Raw genomic sequence first — 22236 nt, forward strand, 5'->3', positions numbered from 1 at the left:
TACATATTCTATTGGCCGCTTGAGAGATTTGATTCTGAGATAAGCCTGTGTGTCCTGGAATGACATACCATCATTATAAACCGCATCTGCATTATTATTAGGGCTGTCAAACGATTAAAAAAATTAATTATGCGATTAATCACACTGTTAAACAATAATAGAATGCCATTTATTTAAATATTTTTGGATGTTTTCTACATTTTCAAATATATTAATTTCAGTTAGCACACATGATACTAAGTGTACAGTGCTCACATTATATTTATTTTTTATTACAAATATTTGCATTGTAAAAAACAAAAGAAACTATCTTTCAATTCACCTAATACAAGTACTGTAGTGCAATCTCTTTATCATTAAAGTGTAACTTACAAATGTATATTTTTTTGTTACAGCACTGCACTCAGAAACAAAACAATGTAAAACTTTAGAACCTACAAGTCCACTCAGTCCTACTTCTGCCAATCGCTCAGACAAACAAGTTTGGTTACGGTTTGCAGGAGACAATGCTGCCCACGTCTTGTTTACAATGGCTGCTCTCTGAAAGTGAGAGCAGGCATTCGTATGGCACTGCTAGAGTTGGCATTGCAAGATATTTACGTGCTAGATGCACTAAAGATTCATATGTCCCTTCATGCTTCAACCACCATTCCAGAAGACATGCATCCATGCTGATGACAGGTTCTGCTCAATAACAATCTAAAGCAAAGCAGACCGACGTGTTCATTTTCATCATCTGAGTCAGATGCCACCAGCAGAAGGTTAAATTTCTTTTTTGGTGGTTCAGGTTCTGTAGTTTCCACATTCGAGTGTTGCTCCTTTTCAGATGTCTGAAAGCATGCTCCACACCTCATCCCTCTCAGATTTTGGAAGGCACTTCAGATTCTTAAACCTTGGGTCGAGTGCTGTATCTATCCTTAGAAATCTCACATTGGTACCTTCTTTGTGTTTTGTCAAATCTGCAGTGAAAGTGTTCTTAAAACGATCCACATGTGCTGGGTCATCATCTGAGATTGCCATAACATGAAATATATGGCAGAATGTGGGTAAAACAGAACAGGAGACATACTATTCTCCCCCAAGGAGTTCAATCACAAATTTAATTAATGCATTATTTTTTTAATGAGCATCATCAGCACGGAAGCATGTCCTCTAGAATGGTGGCCAAAGGATGAAGGGACATATGAATGTTTGGCATATCTGGCACGTACATACCTTGCAACGCTGGCTACAAAAGTGCCATGCAAATGCCTATTCTCACTTTCAGGTGACATTGTAAATAAGAAGCAGGCATCAGTATCTCCTGTAAATGTAAACAAAATTGTTTGTCTTAGCAACTGTCTGAACAAGAAGTAGGACTGAGTGGACTCGTAGGCGCTAAAGTTTTACATTGTTTTGTTTTTGAGTGCAGTTATATAACACAAAAAAAATCTACGTGTGTAAATTACACTTTCATGGTAGAGATTGCACTACAGTACTTGTATGAGGTGAATTGAAAAATACTATTTCTTTTGTTGATAATTTTTACAGTGCAAATATTTGTAATAAAAATAATAATATAAAGTGAGCACTGTACACTTAGTATTCTGTGTTGTAATAGAAATCAATATATTTGAAAATGTAGAAAAACATCCAAAAATATTTAATAAATGTCAATTGTTTAACAATGGGATTAATTGAGATTAATTTTTTAAATGCAGTTAATTTTTTTGAGTTAATCATGTGAGTTAACTCGATTAATGACAGCCCTAATTATTATAAAAAAGGAAGGAAAACCTTGATGAATACATTTTTAAAAAATTAATAACTGCATTTAAAGTTAGTATCTGGGCAGATTTATAGTTGCATAGTTGATTTTAGTCAATGAGATAACTGGACTTGCAAATGTCACATATATATATATTTCCAGTTTGAATAGTTGGGGGTCCTAATATACTATTTAAAACTCTTTTTCTTCAGAAATAACTTTAAATATCTATAAATCCGTTTCTGTTAGGGCTAGAAGAAACAATTCTGATCACCTATTCTGACTACCTACATAACACAAGCCATAGCATTTCACCCAGTAATTCCAGTTCCAAGCCCAGTAATGTGGGGTTGAACAAGACCATTATCTTTAGAAAGACATCCAATCTTCATTTAAAGACTTCAGTGTACCGCATTCTTGGCTAAGCTATTCCAATGATCAGTGACAGAGACCCTTGCTGTTAAAACATTTACCCCTTATTTCCAGTCTGAATATTTCTAGCTTCGACTTCCAACCATTAGATCTTGTTATGCCTTTGTCTGGTAGATTAAAGAGCCCTGAAGTATTCGATGAACTCTCCCTGTGCAGGTACTTATAGACTATGATCATATCACATGTTACTTTTCTCTTTGATTACCTTCTCAGAGAGAAGGTTAATTGTTATGAATAGAGCCATGGACTGGTTTCGAGTCCAAAGAAAGTATTATAATCTGCTGGGAAAGCCACTTTTATGTATATCAAGGAGAGAAAGATATCATTTAGATCTTTCACACTTTTACATATTCTTAAAAAATGTCCTCGGTTGAAAGTTTCTACCATCCGAAATAGTTTCATTATGGTTGTAAAAGTTACAAAAATTCTACATTGAAAACATAATTTTTTTATGATGCAGTGTGCTAGATTTGATAAAATGTGTAACAATCTTGTCGAAATTACAAATTTAGTGTTGAATATTCATCAAATAATTGTGTTTTTAAAACAATTTCTGAAAATATGTATAATACAATTTAATATGAGTTACATTTCCACTTTAATTTCTGAATTACTTCATTTTATCTGGGCTGACCAACTGAGTTTAAACATGGATACAGAAAATATGTATTCCCTTCAGAAAGAATGACATGCTTCTCACTTACTAATATTAGCAATCAACCTTTGTCCCCCACGTTCACCAAAACCACTGCAATGTACAAAAATGCTTATTACAATAAATTATATTTAACAAAATGGCCCTCAATGGCCCATGTCCTTGATATACATAAAAGTGGCTCTCCCAGCAGATTCTAATACTTTCTTTGGACTCAAAACCAGTCCATGGCTTTAATGATCTTTATAGCAGGCAGTGAATTCAGGGGTTTTAAGCTTAGACTGTGTCTGAATGCAAAGTCTCAGAATTTGGATGTGGTAAGACAGTTGGGGCCAATCCTGTGAGGCGCTGGCTGGTCACTATCTGCAAAGTGCTGAGTGCCCTCTGCTCCCATTAATGTCAACCACAGTGGAAGGTACTCAGTACCTCTTGGGATTTGGCCCCTAATACACTTTTTCTCAAAGGCTCGCTCCCTTTCTAGAGCCATACATTTTTTATAATACTTCACTCTAGGACCTGAATGCATCTGATGGTTCTTGATAGTGGGGTCATCAGTTACAATCATTTGGTGTACATCCTCTCACACATAGGCTTCATCACTCCACTGTCCTCAATGACTTTGATAGGGCTTTGAATTCACGAGGTGAATGCTTATTTTGACATTTCTAACCATCTTGCTTAGCCAAGATCTGTAGAATAAAGAAGCATGACTATGAACTTGAAATGAGTTTTCCTGTGATACTACATTATTCACCTACCCCACACGGGTATGTGACTTATTTGTAAAGGACTTTGGGATCCTCTGGGGGAAAAGGAACTATATTAGTCCATACTATTTTTATCATTCACTGAGTGGTATAGAGTTGGTGTGTGCACACTCATGAAAAACTGTCCCTGCTGTAATGAGCCCCGAATATACTCAGACAATCAAATCAGGATTTTCCTAAAAAGACAACTCTCCACCTCTTGACCAGCTTAAAGGGTAACGTTGAGGGATTCAGAGCCATTGTTTTTTCTAATACTTTGTGATAATTCTCCTTCTGCTTTTAAGGGTCTTGAAGGAAAAAAATCTGGATGTGCTTACTCAGATTGCTCTGAAGTGTTTTTGTTTTGAGTTTCACTGGCTTGCATCTACATTAATGGGGCAGACGCTGGATGGTGAACTTTAAGAACAACATGCTTGCTTTGAGAGTAGCTCTTTAGGCCTGGGCTGTGTTTTCTTCTGGTTTTTACAGCACTAACTTCAGGGTTATGACTTAATGAATAATTATAATCCTTGTAGAAATAAGTTATTCAGACCAACCTATATCCACTACCCATTACAGCAGACTATGCAAACTTTGTGGGAACATTCATTATTTTCAGTAGGTCTACAGCAAACAGCATTTTTTTAAGATACCACTATCCTAACTATCTTATCTTTAAAGGTCATACTTAATGGTCCTGCAAAGACAGTACAGGACATGATAGGCCAGGGAATTAAAACTACGGTGTTGGTGTTTTAAATGAATATCTCTAACCTGTTAATCTCCATTCTCTCTAGCTGTAAAAGGGTGCTAATTTATGTTATTTATCCACTATTTAAAATAATTCCAAAAAACAAACTAAAAATCCTGTTGCATATTTTTACTATATCTCTACAACATATTGATTTTTACCTAATTACCTAATACTGAACCTTTTTTTTAATGACCTCCCAAATGACAATCAAAGAACAATCATTTATTGTGCTAGAAATGCACATTACTCTAATGCAGGGGTGGGCAAACGTTTTGGCCTGAGGACCTCATCTGGGTATGGAAATTGTATTGCAGGCCATGAATGCTCACAAAATTGGAGGTTGGAGTGCGGGAGGGGGTGAGGGCTCCGGCTGGGGGGGTGGGCTCTGGAGTGGGGCCAGAAATGAGGAGTTCAGGATGTGGGAGGGGGGCTCTGGGCTGGGGCAGGGTGTTGGGATGCAGGGGGGGGGTGAGGGCTTCGGCTGGGGGTGCAGGCTCTGGGGTAAGGCTGGAGATGGGGGGTTGGGGTGCAGGAAGGTATTCCAGGCTGGGACTAAGGGATTCATAGGGTGGGAGGAGGATCAGGGCTGGGGCAGGGGATTGGGACGTGGGAGGGGGCCAGGGGGCACTTACCTCAACTAGCTCCCAGAAGCAGCGGCATGTCCTCCCTCCAGTTCCTACACAGAGGCGCAGCCAGGCAGCTCAGCGCGCTGCCCCATCCTCAGGCACTGCCCCTGCAGCTCCCATTGGCCGTGGGTCCAGTGGGAGCTGCAGGGACGGTGCTTAGGTTGGGGCCAGTGTGCGGAGCCACTGGCTGCCCTTATACATAGGAGCCGGAGGGGGGACATGCCGCTGCTTCCGGGAGCCATATGTAGCCATGGCACACACGGAACAGGGCAAGCCCCAGATTCTGCTCCCTGGCGGGAATTCCAGGGCCAGATTAAAACATCTGAAGGGCCAGATGTGGCCCCAGGGCCATAGTTTGCCCATCTGTGCTCTAATGCATTGCCAGGAAGGTTTGGATGTATTTAGTGCCTTTACATTTTTGTAGAATTTCCCTTACTTTTAATTAATAAATTGAATAATAAATAATATATGGGAGCACACTGTGCACAGCTGGAATAATGAAGTTGCATTTCTGCATATGTTTTTGATTCTGAATATCATTTTGGTAGTAGAGCATCACAACTGGGTATTTATAGCAAATTTATTAATATTTAGGCAGCTTCTCTGTGCTCTTCTTCAGCATTTCCTGAAGCCCTGTCAATTTATTTTCCACTAGAAGCAAGAGACTGATCAAAAGTAATAGAACATTTGTGCTGTTTAATATCTGAAAACTGCTGTTACCTAATTAAAATGTTTGTGTCCTAAGTACTGAAAGTCTTTTGCAACATGTGTCATGGACTTTAGAAAAGAAGCATCTCTTTATTAAATAAAAATAGCTGCTAAGATGAAGAAATGTACAATGAAAAAAAGTCAGCTTTCATTTCATTTCCAGGGAATCTTGTTTTATCTCAATGTACTTTGTTTTGGCTGTCTTTATGGGCCAAATCATGGTCTTGCAGCTCCCCTTGCTGTGGAGAAATTTAATGCTGTGTGAACTGGCATAAGGCGCTCTCGATGTATCTTCCACTCTGGGAGAGCCATTAAGCCCCGCCTCCTCAGGATGCAGAGGGTGCAGGCCCCGACTTTAAGGATGATGGAGAGGCCATAAACATGCACGGAGCCTTCTAAATGCATGCAGGAGGGGCTGACCTCCTCAGCTGACTGACATGCAGCCGAATGGAAACTCAAAGTCCACATGGAGCAATAGTACTGGCAGAAAACTCAAAATAGAGTTGTCAGAAGGAAGATGTTGCATCAAAAATCTAATCTGGGGGAGGGAGAGTAGGGCACAATTCTATACTCCTCTCTCCTAATGCCCCAAGACTAGAGGTAGGGGTCTTTAGTAGTAAGTGGGCTCCGTCCCCTTTGTTGAGCTCCACTTCTCCCCGTGATGCCTCCCCCTAATATGTTTGCTTCTGAAATAGCATGACATCCTCAGGATCTATCAGGCTGGTGCAGAGTCATCATAGGCAGAAGGAATTGGCAAGTCAGCTTCTCTATTCCTGCATATCCTAGCCAGTATTTAGCTGTATGTCATTTCACCATTACAGAAACCATTGTTCCAAAAGTATATTTAATGACATTTAAACACTTTTTAAGCCCTTGCATAAAATTCCAGCTATTTTGACATCATAAATAGAGGATGTGTGGCTGACGGGGTTCTGTGCATACCCCTGTGTTTATTCTGAGTACACAGTGGGCCTTCAACACTGAAGGAAAAATATAAATGCCAGATATTCAATGCAAACTTATTTTTGCACAGCAGAGGGGATTGACTGGAGAAAGCCTGGACACAAGGAGAACCACACTGCTATGCACCACTTAGGGCTTGTCTACACTACAGGACTATTTCGAATCTACTTAAGTCGAATTTGTGGATTCGACCTTAATAAATTGTGTGTCCATACTATACATACATACACAAATTGAACTTTTCACAGGGCCACAGGGCAGCTTTTCTTTCGGTGCGGTGCACTGTAAGAACCCACAGTTCCACCGCACGCCCGCCCATTTGCCATTTGTTTGAATTCCCTGCATGCATGGGGGGAAAAATGTGTCATCCCATTGATCCTCTCCCCGCCCCTGTCTTCTTCCTTGGAGCGCGCGGAAAATCTCTGTTCGCTACTTTCTGGGTGGCCGAGGCGTGGCAGCAGCACTGCACTGCAGCTGCGGAGCCCGCCTGCCATGGTCACCATTGTCAACTCACTCCTCTCACCTCCATCATCCACAGACAGATCTTGAGACAGAAGAGAGTGCGAGAAGGGAGGAGGCTCCTGAGGGCGAGAGAGTGGCGCAGACCTCAGAAAGACAGGTAGCAGCATGGTACGGGAGGTGGGTGGTGGTGGGGGGTCAAGTCAAGTTCATGGTGTGGACCCAGGCTGGGAGCAGGAGAGTGGAACACAGACTGGTGGGTGCTGCAGGTGGTGGGCGAGGGTCTGTGCTGTGCAGGATGCGTAAGGAACACACAGGATGGACTGTTGACTTGCTGTCTGTGCCTCTGCTGCCCTGCCCCCTGACACGGCGCGACTGCCCTGTGACTGAGCAGAAGCAGGCAGCCCTCTAGCGAAACTTAGCACGCCAGACAGCTGGACCACAGCAGCGAACCACCATGGCGTGGGCGTAGCCTACCACTTTGGCGTGTGTGGGGAATGCTGTGACGCAATGTCATCAAAGTGCTTGAAAAACTGCTCTCAATCTGCTCAAAGGACTGTCGGAAATGATCAGGCCATCATAGGGCGGAGGCCGGGATGGGGGGACCAAACGGCGGGGATCCCCAGGACTCACATCCACATCCTGGCACCAGCCCAGGCCAGCCAGGGCAGCGGCACCTTCATACTTTTTGCTTTTCTTTGTGGGGTGGCTGGACCAACATCATAGGGGTGTTTACCAACAACACACACGCGGGCCGGCGGGCAAGGTCTGGCGCTGCGTGTGTCTCTGTTTAGGTCTGTAGGCAGCCGCCTACGCACGGAGCTCTAAAGGACGTGCAAATGCCTGCAGGATGTGCAGATGCCTGGGATGATCTCGGGACCCGGCCCTTGGACGGCTCCCTGGCCCCTATGCAGCGCTCTGGAAGCCAGGACACCGGCTGAGCAAACTCGAAAAACTCAAGTGCAGTGGCACTGGTGGTGGTGGTTCGGATCAAGGAAGGAGATGGCGGACCACTGGACTCGCCTCGACATCAGCTAAAAGATCTCTGAAAAGCTTATGGCCAATTGCTGTGCTTGCTGCTGTGAGCCACAAGCTTCCACTGAGACTTTTTACCTTTTTGGAGGTTTTTAGAGCTTTGAAAGCCCTCCCCAGGGCTGCTGCGATGCTTTGAGATCCAGATGAGATCAGTTAGACATCCAGAGGCAGAGAAGCGGGAATTGTGGCAGGTTTTTGAGAGCAGAGCAGGGTAAGTTTTTGAAGAGAGCCTGATCATTCGTGAGAGTTTTTTAACCATTTAAGAGTTTTTTCCCAATTAGGAATTTTTTTAAAAATTAATTTAATGTTTAATTATTAAAAATAAATCTTTTTTTATTTTTGCATTTGTATTTCGTTGAGTTTTTTGGAAGATGGGTATGCGCTGAGGTGTGGGAGTGGGGGGGGGGTGGTGGGGTTGGGCAGGAAGTGGGGGTGGATAGGGAGGGGACCATGTGCTGTGGGTGGGTGAGGGTGGGAAGGGGTGGAGGGAAGGGGGAGGGGATGAGGTGGGGAGGGGATGTTTTGGGGAGGGGGGGGAGGATCTGGGATGGGGTCCAAAAGCATGTGCATGGCCCCTGCAGCTGCCTCTACAAGCAAGCCCCTACCAGGGGATATCATACACTTTACAACCTGCACAGCATACACACCAGCTAAGAAGACATGTGCACACCACCTGCTGTCTCCTGTCTGGTAGTGTGTGCCCTCTGCAGTTGCCCTGCAGTTGACCCTGCAGGCATGTCCTGCAACAGGCAAACGTGACAGAAACACAGAGTCTTCCAGAAACTAGAAAATAAGAAACACAAAAAAAACAGAAACAACAATGTACACCAGTTTGCACTTTTAGGGTTTGAATACACATGGAAAATTTAAAGTTGATGACAGAAAGATTGAAAGCATATGTACATACTGAACTTGTAGTTGTTTGAAACTGCAGTCACAGGCGCGCTGCAGGACAGGTCTCAGTTCCACGGCCCCACGGCCCCTGCAGCTGGAGGGGGGGGGCCTCCTGACAGCGGGAGACTGCGTTGCCTGCACTCCCAGAGGCGCGCTTCTCTTGCTCCGCGGTGCAGCACCGCCTCTTGCGCTCCTTGCTCCCTCCTGCGTCATCGTCCCTGCCCTGGTTGCGGCTCCCTCTTCCTTGCTCCCACTGCTGCTGCCTCTCCAGGCTCTTCGTGGCTGCTCTGCTAGCCCTGCTCTGCCCTCTCTCCTCCCTCTTCTCTGCTCGCTCGCTCCTGCTGGCCTCGGCTTCTGGAACATGCCATCTGCTGTCTCCGGGGTTTCTTGCCTCTGCCCTGTGTGGCCATGAGGGGCTGGGCGGGAAGGAGGCGGGGCAGTCGGGGAAGGAAAAAACTGTGAATGATGAACAAGAGTCTGGATGTGAAGAAGTAACATACATGTTTGAGTACAGTAATACTCAGAACTAGTGTTTCCTTGAACACATAGTAGTTTGCTCACAGTAAACTGAGTCTAAGAGACAGTCATTAAGAAGACGATCTCCTCATTAGGTTGCACCTGAGCAGCAGTCATTGGCAAGCGATTGCAGCAGCTGCATCTGGCTTGCACAAAGTCTGAGCTGCCTGCTTACTGCTTAGCCTCCTGCTGGTTACTGCTTAAGGCAATGCATAGCAGTTCAATCACTGCTTGCAAGCAGGCTCGCCAGCAATCTCCAGCTAAAGGCAATGTGTTGCACAGAAATTGCAAGCCCTGGCGCTGCCTAATTAGGTCGTGCTGTCATTAACCCTACACCAAATTGTAAACCAATATTAACACTAGTACAATTACACTATGCTTAATTGCAGACCGAGATACTTAAACCCAGAACATGAGGCGGAGCACAGACTCTGAGACCGAGATGCATGGACGCAACCAGGACCAGACACAGACCAGGACCATATGCAGCAATGCTACTAGTTTCCACTATCACAGATGCATGATGGCGTGGAAGGCTCTGAGCCTACAAGCTCCACTCTCCTCTCTTTCTCCAACCTTCCCTGAGAGTCTCATTGAGGAGGCTTTTACCTTCTAATATATCACCTTAACCTCAAATGTCGCTTTTTAACTTGTTTCTATCCCCCATTTTTATATAGTTTTATATATATTTTAATATATATTATAGATTAATATTTTTTATGTTTTATATTTATTATATTTAGATATTTATTAACCTTCTTGTCATATAATTTAATATAATTTATATATTACATTTATATTTTTTATTTTTTTTTTTTTTCTTTATCTATTCTATAATTATAAATATATTGTTTTATAAAATAGAATGTTTATACCTGTGTTTCCCCCTGATCTGATCCTTCCGGGATCGAGGCCTGTTTAACGGATGGGGATGTTGATATGGGGATCTTGTGAGGGTGAGGGAGGGATCCTGGGGAAGCTGGTTGTCTGAAGTCCCTTGGGGTGCCCTTCCTCATCTTCCTGGTGGGTTCGAGAAGTGGGTTCGCGGTCCCCCTCAGAGTCCACGTCTCCCACACTCATCGGCCCCTCCTTAGCCACTGGCACTGGGCACTGGAAGGAGCCACGCAGGTCTAGGGATGTGGCACAGTGGCACGTGTAGGCCCTACACTAGCTGCTCCGCTTTTTGCCTTTTGCGGTCTTTTTTCACTTCTTGGGTTAGGTCCTTCACTTGAGGCGGCTTGTCTTTTTTGCCCGGCTGTCACTTTGTTCTTCATGCTTTAGCGCCCTTCACCACCAGGCTTGCTCCTTTCATGTTGGATTCCAGCCTCTCTGCTGAGAGGCTCCTTGGACCACTCGCAGCAGGTGACCCACAGACTCCTCAGGGCCTCTGGACTCCTGGCTGTTGACTCTGCATCCATCCAGGCTGCCATGCAGCTCAGCAGGTGCTGGTCGCCGATTCCTCTTTGCTGTGTGCTTGCCCAGGAAAGTGGCTGGAGCCCCATGCGAAAAATAATGAACAAATTTTCAGATGTCATTTGCTGTGAAATTCAAGAGAGCAAGAGTCATTTCCTGTGTCCAGAGCGCAAACCTGGGGGTGCACTGTGATAGCCCCAGGCTGTGGTGGCGGACCCTAGCGCTGACCAAGCGGGCAACCCAGCGCCTAGCATGTGACCAGCTGCCACTGCAAGCTAGAAGTAATTACAATGCAGCCCTCCCCTAATTTGGAGGCTTCCGAACTAACAGGCTTCCGACCCTGGGTGTGAATTAAGCCTTAGTCTATGCAGGAGAGGAGCCTTGATCCCAACCATACACAGGGATTTTCAGATGTGAGACTCCCTGTTTTGCAGCATCAGGATTCCCCTCCACAAGATAACGGGTGGGTGGGGAACTTTGTGGCCCTCAGATCAAAGTCAGTCAATCCTATCACTTCATGTGGTGGTTGGTTGCCAAGTATGATTAGACACAGAAGCAACGTATTTTTGCATACCAGCCTTAAAGTTAGTGTGGTGATAGACTCAAACATGTATGCATGAAACAAATTATAAAACTCCTATTTGGTGGTGCATGGTTTTTTTTTTTTCGATTTGGATACTTCAGATTAAAAAATGAAGCTAGGAGGCAGGCTCCTCTATGGGCAGGACTTAAGCGGGAGGATTTGGCTACTTCATGTGAAACTGCAGCCTTACTTCCGAGTTTCTTGGTTTTCTACTTTGTTTTAACTCAAATGGTCTGAAAAAAAATAGCAATCTCTGAAACCATTGATATGTACTTGCAATTTTAATTCAATGTAGCCAAGATTTGTTGGGGCAGAATATATGTGATAACATTGTCACTCCTTTAAAGAATGGATACATTATTGTAAATAATTTTAGAAAAATAACTGCAATGTCTTTAGTTCATCCTTATAACTCAATACATTTCTATTAAAATTGTCTGTTTACCAATGTGTCATATCTGAGGAGAACACAGAAGGAAAAAAGAAGGAAGGAATGGTGTTCTTGTTGGATCAAATGGAGCATTCCATGCTGAAACCTGTAGTCTCAGCAGGCTGCACCTCCACACTAAGGCTTAAGTCAGTTGCAAACTACTCCTTTGTAGTAAAAACTAGGGGTAGCTTATGGGGTTTTGGGCAAGTTGTGAGAGTAACCTTCCGATGGGCAGTTTAGATAGCCCTGATCTTTGCCATGGTTTTGTTGGTTTTTTAATAAATCCTCTTTTTATCTCTAGGAATTGCTCACTTTAAAAAATATGGCAATTAAAAAAGCCGTAGCAGCTTATGTATATTGTACTCTGTTTATAGGTCCCAGAAGCCATAAGAAAGTGCCAGCGAGCTGGAATTACAGTTCGCATGGTCACTGGGGACAACATCAATACAGCTCGTGCCATCGCAATAAAGTGTGGAATTATTCATCCAGGAGAAGACTTTCTTTGCATAGAGGGAAAGGAGTTTAACAGGAGGATCCGAAACGAGAAGGGAGAGGTAATTCATGAATTGAATATAAAGTAACTTTTCCCGACGTTATGTTTCATAAACTATAGTGAAGGATGGAGGAACACACTGTATTTCTTTTCTATTGTGATGTCCCTCACTTCAATAGACAATGACCAACCCAGCAGCCTGACTGGAGGGATGGTTCCACTTCCAACACTGTTCCTTTGTTATTTCAATTGCCTCTGATAAACTAGCATGTTACATTTAACTTCTCTGAGAGTTATCTAATCAGTGACACTGTTACATTAGTGCTAACCCAATTCAGCTCTTTTCTGAACCATGATATCGGACTGTTTCAAAAAGTACAAATTCAGAAAAGTTCTTTAACCCTCCCCCCTCAACTAACAAACCAAAAACGCCCCAAAAAAACCCAACAGCAGGGCTCTCAGAGCTCACTAGCAACTGGCAGCCATACAGAGTCAGCCTCTAAATGCTGTTTTTACTGGAGCTCTGACTTCTTGCATCGAGTCTCATTTAAAATGTGGCTCCATTCTCAGATAAGACTACATAAGTGGTTACACCCAAGCAAACCGACTGAGACAACATGAGGGCAGAACTGTCAGACAATAAGGTTTGCTAGTTGGACACTGAGGGCACAATCTGGCCTGCAGAACCTTTTCTCTTGGTGATGATGTGTGAGATGAAGAACTCATCTGGATTTCCAGATCCCAGCTAGAGTTGGCAAGGCAAGAAAACAGAAACATCTTTCTACTTGTAGACTGAGCACACTCGATCTGGGAGCCCTTGAGACCCTGCAGATATAGAACTCCACCTTGCTACTTTTAGAGTGACATTCTGGAATGGAGTGATTCCGTAAGGCCACTTCTGTCCCTACAGTGAATCCTACCTACTTCAGCCAGCAATCGAGGCAATTCAGTAAGACACTGTGGGGAATTCAGTGTCTCATGGCCCTACCTACCCTACCAGTAGTGCTGGCTGTTACCGTCATTTGGCCATCATTTTGGAGAGCGATGGTTCCAGATTACCAGTATAGGGGCTGATTCTCCTTTCCTACCAGTGTTGAGTGTGAAAGGTGAAAACATTTCTAGGCAGGAAAACATAGCTCCAGATTTGCTTACGACAGGCTGATGATTGAATTATTATTTTCAGATTGAGCAAGAACGTATTGACAAGATCTGGCCAAAACTACGAGTACTTGCTCGCTCATCTCCCACAGACAAACACACTTTGGTGAAAGGTGAGTGCAAATAATCCATATGTGTGTGAGTATGTATAATAGCCATGGTTGTCTAATGGCGTCACCTACTGTACTTGTTTTTTATATTACAATCCAGACACACAGCAATGTACTGTTGGTAGGGCAGAGTGGAGGGAGGAAGAGGAGAAGCAGGAGCTAGCTGTGTTATTTCTCATGTCACAATTGTTTCACTCATCAGAGAATTAGGCCAGGTCTGTGCTAGAAACTTTTGCTAATAGATCAAGTGTTGGTCAGGGATGTGATTGTTTAACAACATTTCTCTACTAGCAAAAACCCTAATATTGACGCAGTTATGCAGGTACAATAAAATGTTTTTGTGGAGATAGTATTAAAGGGGTAGCCGTGTTAATCTATGTCCACAAAAACTGAATTGGCCTTCAGCATTGGTTCTCCACTTGTAAGGTAAATCCCTTCTCTTCATGTGCCAATATGTATGCATGTATCTGTAATTTTCACTCCATGCATCTGAAGAAGTGGGTTTTTTACCTACAAAAGCTTATGCCCAAATAAATCTGTTAGTCTTTAAGGTGCCACCGGACTCCTTGTTGTTCTTGTGGAGATAGCTTATTTTGTTTGAGAAACAGAGGGAAATATGGGGGAGGTGAGGAGAAACATGTGAGAGAGGAGAGAAGGGAAGGGAGGGGAGAGGAAACAAAAAAAATGGGGAGTTTTTTGTTTGTCTTCTTTTATAATACAGTTGTGTTGTCTAATGATTGGAGCACTGCGCTGTGAGGTAGTGTTCTTTTTCCAGCTCTGCCACTGATGACTTCTGTGACCTAGGGGAAGTCACTTAAACTTCCCTTTATGTCATCAATAAGATGAATCAAATAATACAGTAACTTAAGGATAATCATTCTATCAAATGCTGTGTGGACAATTTAGGGTTGATGAAGAGGACAAGGGAATTTACTGAAAGGCCACCTGTACAAGTTTTGCCATTTCTTTCGGTGACTGAGTTTGCAGGTTCACTGCAGAATTCATAGGAAAAGCACTTGCTTTCTAATGCGGTTGTCAGCAAAGTTTCAGCATGTATTTAACACATGCAGGTTAAAGAGGTTTCATTTTAAACCAGCTTTTGTTTACTTCATAGACAGGTGTTTTGAATATGAAAACAGATACAATGCATCCTCCATATTCCCCGTGAATTAGTGTTCCTATGACGTGATCGCCCATGCCTGGGCGTACCCATACTCTTTTACTGCCCATCTCCTTACCCCTCCTCTTCTCTAGAGTGACAGACGTGGTTTCCCAGGCAGTCATGTCTGTTGTCTTTGTAGGCTACCTGAAAAGTCTAACTGGAAATAACAAAGGAAGTTTCTCTCTCAGGAGTAGTGGAAATACAAATGTGATTCATTGACTTCTTGTTAGTGCTTGCCCGTCAATATTTTCATTGTGGCTTTTCAGTTAGATTAGAATGTGGCACTGACTGGGAGTGGAAGAGCACGTATGCAGGTCAGAGGTACTTAATAAGAAGTAGGAAGAAGTAACCGTTATGAATGAGAGAGGAGCTATAGATTTTTGATATTTGTATGCAGCTGTCCATAAAGTAAACAAAAAACGAGTTGATTAAAAATAACCCACAATTTAAAATACATGTATTCAAACTTACCTAAAACCAGCAATACAAGGGTAAGAGCTCTTCTTGCTCATTAGGAGAGTGGTTTTTAAACTTTTTAAGCTGAGCCCCCTCTTTAAGTAACAATTTTTGGTTGTGCCCCCCACAACCCAGACAAAAATACACATACAGAAGTATGCTTGATAGCCTGCTCATAAACCTAACAGAGACCTAACACAACTTGAATTACATTACCTATACCTTTACGTTTCAAATACCCAATACTTATCAATGGCACAGCCAAGGCTTCCTCAGCAGTGGGCTGCTTCTACCTTGCATCCAGGCTGCACTGCTAGGGCAGAGCCAATACCTGCTCCTCCCCCCTCGGATTTCTAGGGTGGAGGAAGGCATGTTTAACAGGCTCTAGGGGCGGGAGCCAGCACCAGGCAGGGTGGCTTGCTGAGGTGAGTGAGGGTGTGGAGATGGTGCTCCCTCACCTGGGCCCCACTGTGTGGCTGACACAAGCCACCTGGTGTTGCTGCTCACCCCCCCCCAACTTTCCTGACCCCCAAGAGGGGAGGGGTGTCCCACAGTTTGAAAACCTGTGCATTAGGAAGAGAGTCTTTTCATTATGGTGACTCCATTCACATGACTAAGTTCTGCCACATTTGCTGTTACATGCAAGGATACATGTTTTAAAAAGCAGATTCCATTTTGGCATAAAACTGATGTAATTCCCTGATCCTCACTGGCTGTCTGCAGGTTCCAGGTGTATATTTAGGAGTTGGTTTTGACCTATAAAGTGCACTCCCCACCCCACTGCCACAGCTGCAGTCAGCGGAGGCATTCAAGATGGAATCTCTTTCATGGAAAAGAGAGATGCTGTTTGCAGGGTGTTGTCCATGGAGGCCCCTCCACTGTGGAGCCAGTGCCTTCCGTGGTCTGAAAACTGAATCTGTTGGTCTTGAGGGCATATTCCAAGACCTATGTCTACAATCAGGCTGTTGGGATAAAGGGCTGTGATACAGGCTGGTGCATGAGCTATGGGGTGTTAGTGGTTGCTCTGATTTAATCTTTGTTAAAGTATTTTCAGATTCTGGGTGAGAAATAGCTGCTGACTCCATCCTTTTATACTGTATATTGAACTGATGACACAGGAACTTAGAGTGGAATTTTGAAAAGCATCGAAATGACTTTGAGGAGCATACATCCCCATTGTAAATGAACTAGGTCACTTGAGTGCTTTTGAAAATGATGCTCACCCTCCCTCCAGCCTCAGTATGTTGGGTAAAGGAGCCAGAATGTGATGTAAATGGTCTCTTAAAGCCCTGGTTCTGGCTAGAAGAGAATTCCCCCGACACAGAAACTGAATTGATAGCCATAGACTGTCTTCTGAAGACCCTTCCCTGATCCCCTTCTCATCAGGGCATAGGGAATGTGTCGGGGGTGGCAATGCAGCATGATGGGTACTCTGGGCTTCACCGCTGCTTCTCAGAAGATGAATACACGCAGCTGTAGCTTAGCTTTTCAGGACTAAATTATGGCAGGTGCTGTTTAGGCCCCCAGAACAGCCCATGCAAAGGCAGCTTAAAGACCTCACAAGTTCTGTGCTGCACTTCTAAGATGCAAGACAGAATCTTATCCTAGAGCCTAATATAGGTGCATGGCTCTAAATTCTAATGGAAGTGTGTATTGGGAGTGTCATAAAATCAAGTAAATAAATTGTTGGAGACTGCCTGTGTGAGTGAATCACGCAGGATTTTCCCCTAAGAGGAAAATCAACAGAGTTGAAGAGTAGTAAGCAACAAAATATTAACAAGATTTACTGGATGTGCAGTGTGAGATTTTGAAAGAGAATTCTATTGCAGAATACCTTATATAACTGGTATTGTTGGTAACATTTTAGAGATGATGATGATGAGGTCAAATGAAAAAACAGTTATATTATCCAATGCAGTTTAAGAGCAGCTCTACATTGCTGTGAAATGTTTTTGGTTTATAACACTTTAAGGGCCCTTAAAAGTGACAGGAAATTATTTAAATGTTCACTAGTTCTGGTCCTCTTGCTCTGAAGTACGTGTTTCTCAGTCACTTGGGGGATAGAGCGAGTTTTCTCTTTGATACATTATGTTCGCTCTAGGGCTAAAAACACACATCACAAAACAAACTTTCATATTTAATTTTTAATGACATACAGCTGCCAGAGGGAGGGAGCACTGTTTTATTTTACTGCCACAATCCTGCCCAGCAAAAACCATTTGTATGTAGCATAAGACACTTTTATTATACATTTTTGTTCTTTTGTAATATTGAGACTCAGAAAGGCATCATTCATCGTTCAAGTTGGGAAGACACTGCATCGTTATATGTGTAAGGCTGCTCCAAGGCACTAGAGTTTTCAGCTTCCAAAATAGGTTTGAGAAGATTTTTTTCTTGGACATGAAGATAAGATTTCTTTCACTCTAGAAATGAATCCTCTGTGTGTGTGTGTGTATTTTATAATATGTTTTCTTCATATAACATGTAGCAGCTCCTTGGTGCCTTGAGCTTACCCTTTAAGGCCTCAGTCTTGAAACTGAATGTCCCCAAACGGGTGTCTGCTCCAGCCCTATTGAAATCAGTGGGTTCTGCATGGGGTCAGGTGTCTGCATCTTCTGATCTGATTGCAGAATAAGGGTCTGCAGTCATATTCTTTTCTGTTCCATTCTAATAGTATGTATTTTATTTATTTTGGAGCACCAGCCACTTAAATATCACAGTTCTGTCTGAAAATGTACCCACTGTTGTTACAAGTTACACCCCCCCCAACACCTGCCCCAAGGGCCTAATTCTGCCCACACTTAAACACTTAACTTTATGCATGTGAATAGTCCATGGGACGACTCACATTAGGACATTTGCAGGATCCATGTCCTAAAACAAAACTGAAAGAAACTAGAGGAAAAATTATTTTCTATATTTTTGTCAGTATACTTCTGGATTTGAAAGTACTCTTGTAAATAATCAGTTTCACTGTTCTCTCTATAGTCAGTCAGTTTCTCCTATTACATCTGAGAGTCATTCACATAGCAGCAGAGTAGAAAAAAATGTAATGTGATTGTAAAACCACAATAATTGGCAGTGGGCCTTGTGGGAAAAAGGGTTTTAACTGTGACTAATTTTAACTATTTTGAAATGAATTTATTTCAAGTTTCCTTTTAAGTAAAAGCTCTAAATTATTATTTTATTAACCAAGAGGCTAAAGTTTAAAAGTTAGGAAATGTATCTAAATTTTAAAGGTTAACATGAGCTGAGCAAATATTTTTAGAAGATATATTTAATACAATTGTTTGTATTAAATTTGTAAAATATAAGAAATATGTATTGGGTGATCCATCATACTGGACCTAAACATAAGTGTGCTTTGAATCTTCATATTTCCAGCATTCCTTGTCTCTCATTGTTTTCAGTTTATTGGCAGACATGGAAAGGGACAACTACATCCCAATCTGTTCTGTTCTTTTAAAACAAACAGTATCTTACAGATAACTCTAAGGGTGGCATTGCTAATGAGATGCGTTAAAATAACGTGGCATTTATGCTGCAATGAAGTGAAACCTGAGGCTCCACTTGTCGATGCCTTTGATCTAAGCAGTAGGTGGAAAGGGGTTTACTTGTAGATGGAATGGAAGACGTACTTGCTGACTAATAATCTCTGTAATATGATCCAGAGGGGATTTGATCTAACAGCTCCTTGAAGTCACGGAGACATGTGAGTTGATACATTTCATTTTAAGTTGTATATGAGATCTTGTTGTCCTGTATTGGAGTAGTAGATGCTTATGGCTACATACAGATCATGTTGAGGGGTTCAGATCAGAGATATGTAAGAGGAGATAGTTTGGGAAACCACATGACTCTTGGAGTTCTTCCATATCTTGTGGAGCTGTGTGTTAAAACTCTCTATGTAAGCATCTGACTGGACTAAAGCTGTTTGCCATAAACTGTTTTTCTGACTTTAAAAGTTAGCGTTTAAAATCAAAATACATTCTTATAGCAACTGGGAACCAATGGAGTTGTAATGAAGTGCCCAGTCTCTGAATCAGGTCCCATCCCTATCGATATTCTTCACTGATCACTGTAGCAGCCCCTATAAACACAGTACCATAAATAAGGTTTGCAAACAGTGGCCTTTGCTCATCACCTTTTCTTGGTGCGAGCCTGCTTTTGTCCCTATGTTCTTTATACATATATATTTATTATTAATTCTTTTTCTTCAATTATTAAGGGAGTCTTTTGCTAACCACTCGATTTTGATCTTGTACTGAAAATGGCTCATGCTGGTCTCCTGTTATAGGCCATTTCACAATCACTGACTCTCCACCAAAGATCCCTGACTGCCAGCTCTTGTGAGCCTCACCCTCAACTGCATTGTCTTAGATGAGTGCAGCTGTCCAGACAGGTTATGGATGGAGAACTGGTCCCTGCCCAATGGGAGCTTTAAGCTGTAGACCAGAACCTTGATTGGCTCTATTAGTGAATGATGACCCAGTGAAGGGTTCTGAGCACTGGTCTGAAGTGCTGTGGGTGTTTGGGAAATGGTCTACTGTGTGCTTTGGAAGCTGGAGTCTCCACCTTCAGTGCCAGGTAGAGTGAATGTTAATGGTTTAATAGGGAAATTGACAAGCAAAGGGATAACTGTGGTAGGTACTGGTCCAAAAGGAAGTGTTAGTTTCTCAGTATTTTTCACCACTGTTGCTATCAGTAACTAGGATTAGCTCTGTAAGTCCCCCATATTTGGTGCTAACTTGTCGAATGGTAGGCAGATGCCCTTGATGAAGGTAGAAATCAGTGTCCTGCCAGGCTACTCACAGTATTTCCATTTTCCTACCAAATCACTTTAGTCTTACCTGGGTTAAGCCTGATCTAGCTGTTTTTCATCCAGGACAATTAAACCAGTCATGCCCCCTACAATTCCAACATGTGTTGCTAAGGGCCTTTCTCTTTAATTTATATAGCTTCTGCTTCCCTCCCCTTTGGGAAACACAGGTGTAAGATCTTCATATTATGACAGTTATCTTTTTTCACAGATTCATAGATTCCAGAGCCAGAAGGGACCATTGTGATCATCTAGTCTAACCTCTTATATAACACAGGCCATTGAACTTCCCCAAAATAATTCCTAGAGCATATCCTTTAGAAAAAAAACATCCAATCTTGATTTTAAAAATTGCCAGTGATGGGGAATACACCATGAGCTTTGATAAATTATTCCAATAGTTAATTACTGCCAATGTTAAAAATGTATCTTATTTCCAGTGTGAATTTGTCTAACTTCAAGTTCCTTGTGTTATACCTTTCTTTGTTAGATTGAAGAGCCCATTTTCAAATATTTGTTCCCCATGTAGGTACTTACAGACTGTGATCAAGTCACCTCTTAATCTTCTCTTTGTTAAACTTGCTAAATTTTGTTCCTTGAATCTGTCACTCTAAGGCATCTTTTCTAACCCTTTAATCATCCTTGTGGCTCTTCTCTGAACCCTCTCCAGTTTTTCAACATCCTTCTTGAATTGTGGACACCAGCACTAGAAACAGTTTTCTAACAGAGGCCACGGCAGTGCCAAATACAGAAGTAAAATAACCTCTCTATTACTTGAGAATCCTCTATTCATGCAACCAAGGATCGCATTAGCCCATTTGTCCAGAGCATGACACTGGAAGTTCATGTTACATGCTTTGATGGGCAGTGACACAGTTAATAATGTTTATATGTTTATATGTAAAATACCATTATATGCATTTGACTTAGCTCTCATTGAAATGTACTGGACATTTCACATCCCAGTTCTTGTTTCAGGCTCTCTGCAAACTCAGGTATAATCCTCTTCATGTCTTGAATATTTAATTACAATAATTAGAAACTTATTTTTTTAAATGAAAGAACAGCAACTGAGAGAGGAGTTCAGCCCTCCCTTACCTGTCAGCCCCCAGCTAGTCCTTTATGGACATGCCCTGCATTTTGAGAAACATTACACTAGAGTAGGAGAAAAGAAACATAATCAACTATAAAAAAACCTAATGAAACTTTGTATTTATTAATTTATGGTAGCATCCATGATGGGTCAGTCACCTTCCATCACATTAAGATGACAGAAGTGACAACAGAGACCAGGGAAATGGGAACAAATAATAGGGATTACTTATGCAAGCCAACTAGAAGCACTGCAGGAGAATGGCAGAAGTGGGTCTCTCAGGGGGATTTAAACTGACTCATCTAGTTTCATCATCCAAGCTGGTTTAAGTGGAAAAGTTAAAGTAAAAACCAGTTAAAATAAAAGCTAGTTTTAATAATCTGGGAAGTTAATACAAATAAAGACTTTGCATCTCATTCTTCTTACATTTAAATTGGTGATAAAACTCCCATTCTTCAATGGGAGGAGGGGAAAACACTAGTTTTGAAATACAGTCTATGGATGTTGGATAAAATTGTCAAAAGTGCTTCCATCTCATTGAAAATCAATAGACTCAATGCCTCGGTGTGTGTTTTTTGAAAAGGGGAGTTAGGCTCCTAAGTCACTCAGATGCTTCTGTAAGTGTTACCCTTTATCTAGACAGTGCCCTCCTTCATTTGGTCATTTAGGGGAATGGTTATCTTTGTATAGTTATGCGCCAGGCTATTATACCTCCTTTAGGTTCATTCAGTATCTGATCTAGCACAATATGCCTCAGTGTGAAGCAATTCCTATCTTCAGTCTGTAATAAAACATTGTCTTAAATGATATCTCAATGATTAATAACAATAATAAGCCTTATTAGTGAATTAGTATCATCTTTAATATTAAAGATGATACTAGCATATTCATAGAGTCATAGACTTCAAGGTCAGAAGGGACCATCATGATCGTCTAATCTGACCTCGTGCACAACGCAGGCCACAGAATCTCACCCACCTCCTC

At 42.3% G+C, this 22236-nt stretch overlaps 1 protein-coding gene across 6 annotated transcripts in view; it reads left to right on the forward strand.

Annotated features, from left to right (window-relative positions):
• ATP2B2 (ATPase plasma membrane Ca2+ transporting 2) overlaps positions 1-22236 on the forward strand; it is a 563074-nt gene that overhangs the window by 488579 nt on the left and 52259 nt on the right. For all 6 annotated transcript variants that reach the window (XM_039480788.1, XM_039480783.1, XM_039480784.1 and 3 more), the window contains 2 exons: positions 12336-12515; positions 13638-13725. In XM_039480788.1, coding sequence (XP_039336722.1) covers positions 12336-12515; positions 13638-13725 — 268 coding nt within the window. The remainder of the gene's footprint in view (positions 1-12335; positions 12516-13637; positions 13726-22236) is intronic.

Source organism: Mauremys reevesii, linkage group 7, assembly GCF_016161935.1.
Source record: "Mauremys reevesii isolate NIE-2019 linkage group 7, ASM1616193v1, whole genome shotgun sequence".
NCBI classification, from domain to species: Eukaryota; Metazoa; Chordata; order Testudines; family Geoemydidae; genus Mauremys; species Mauremys reevesii.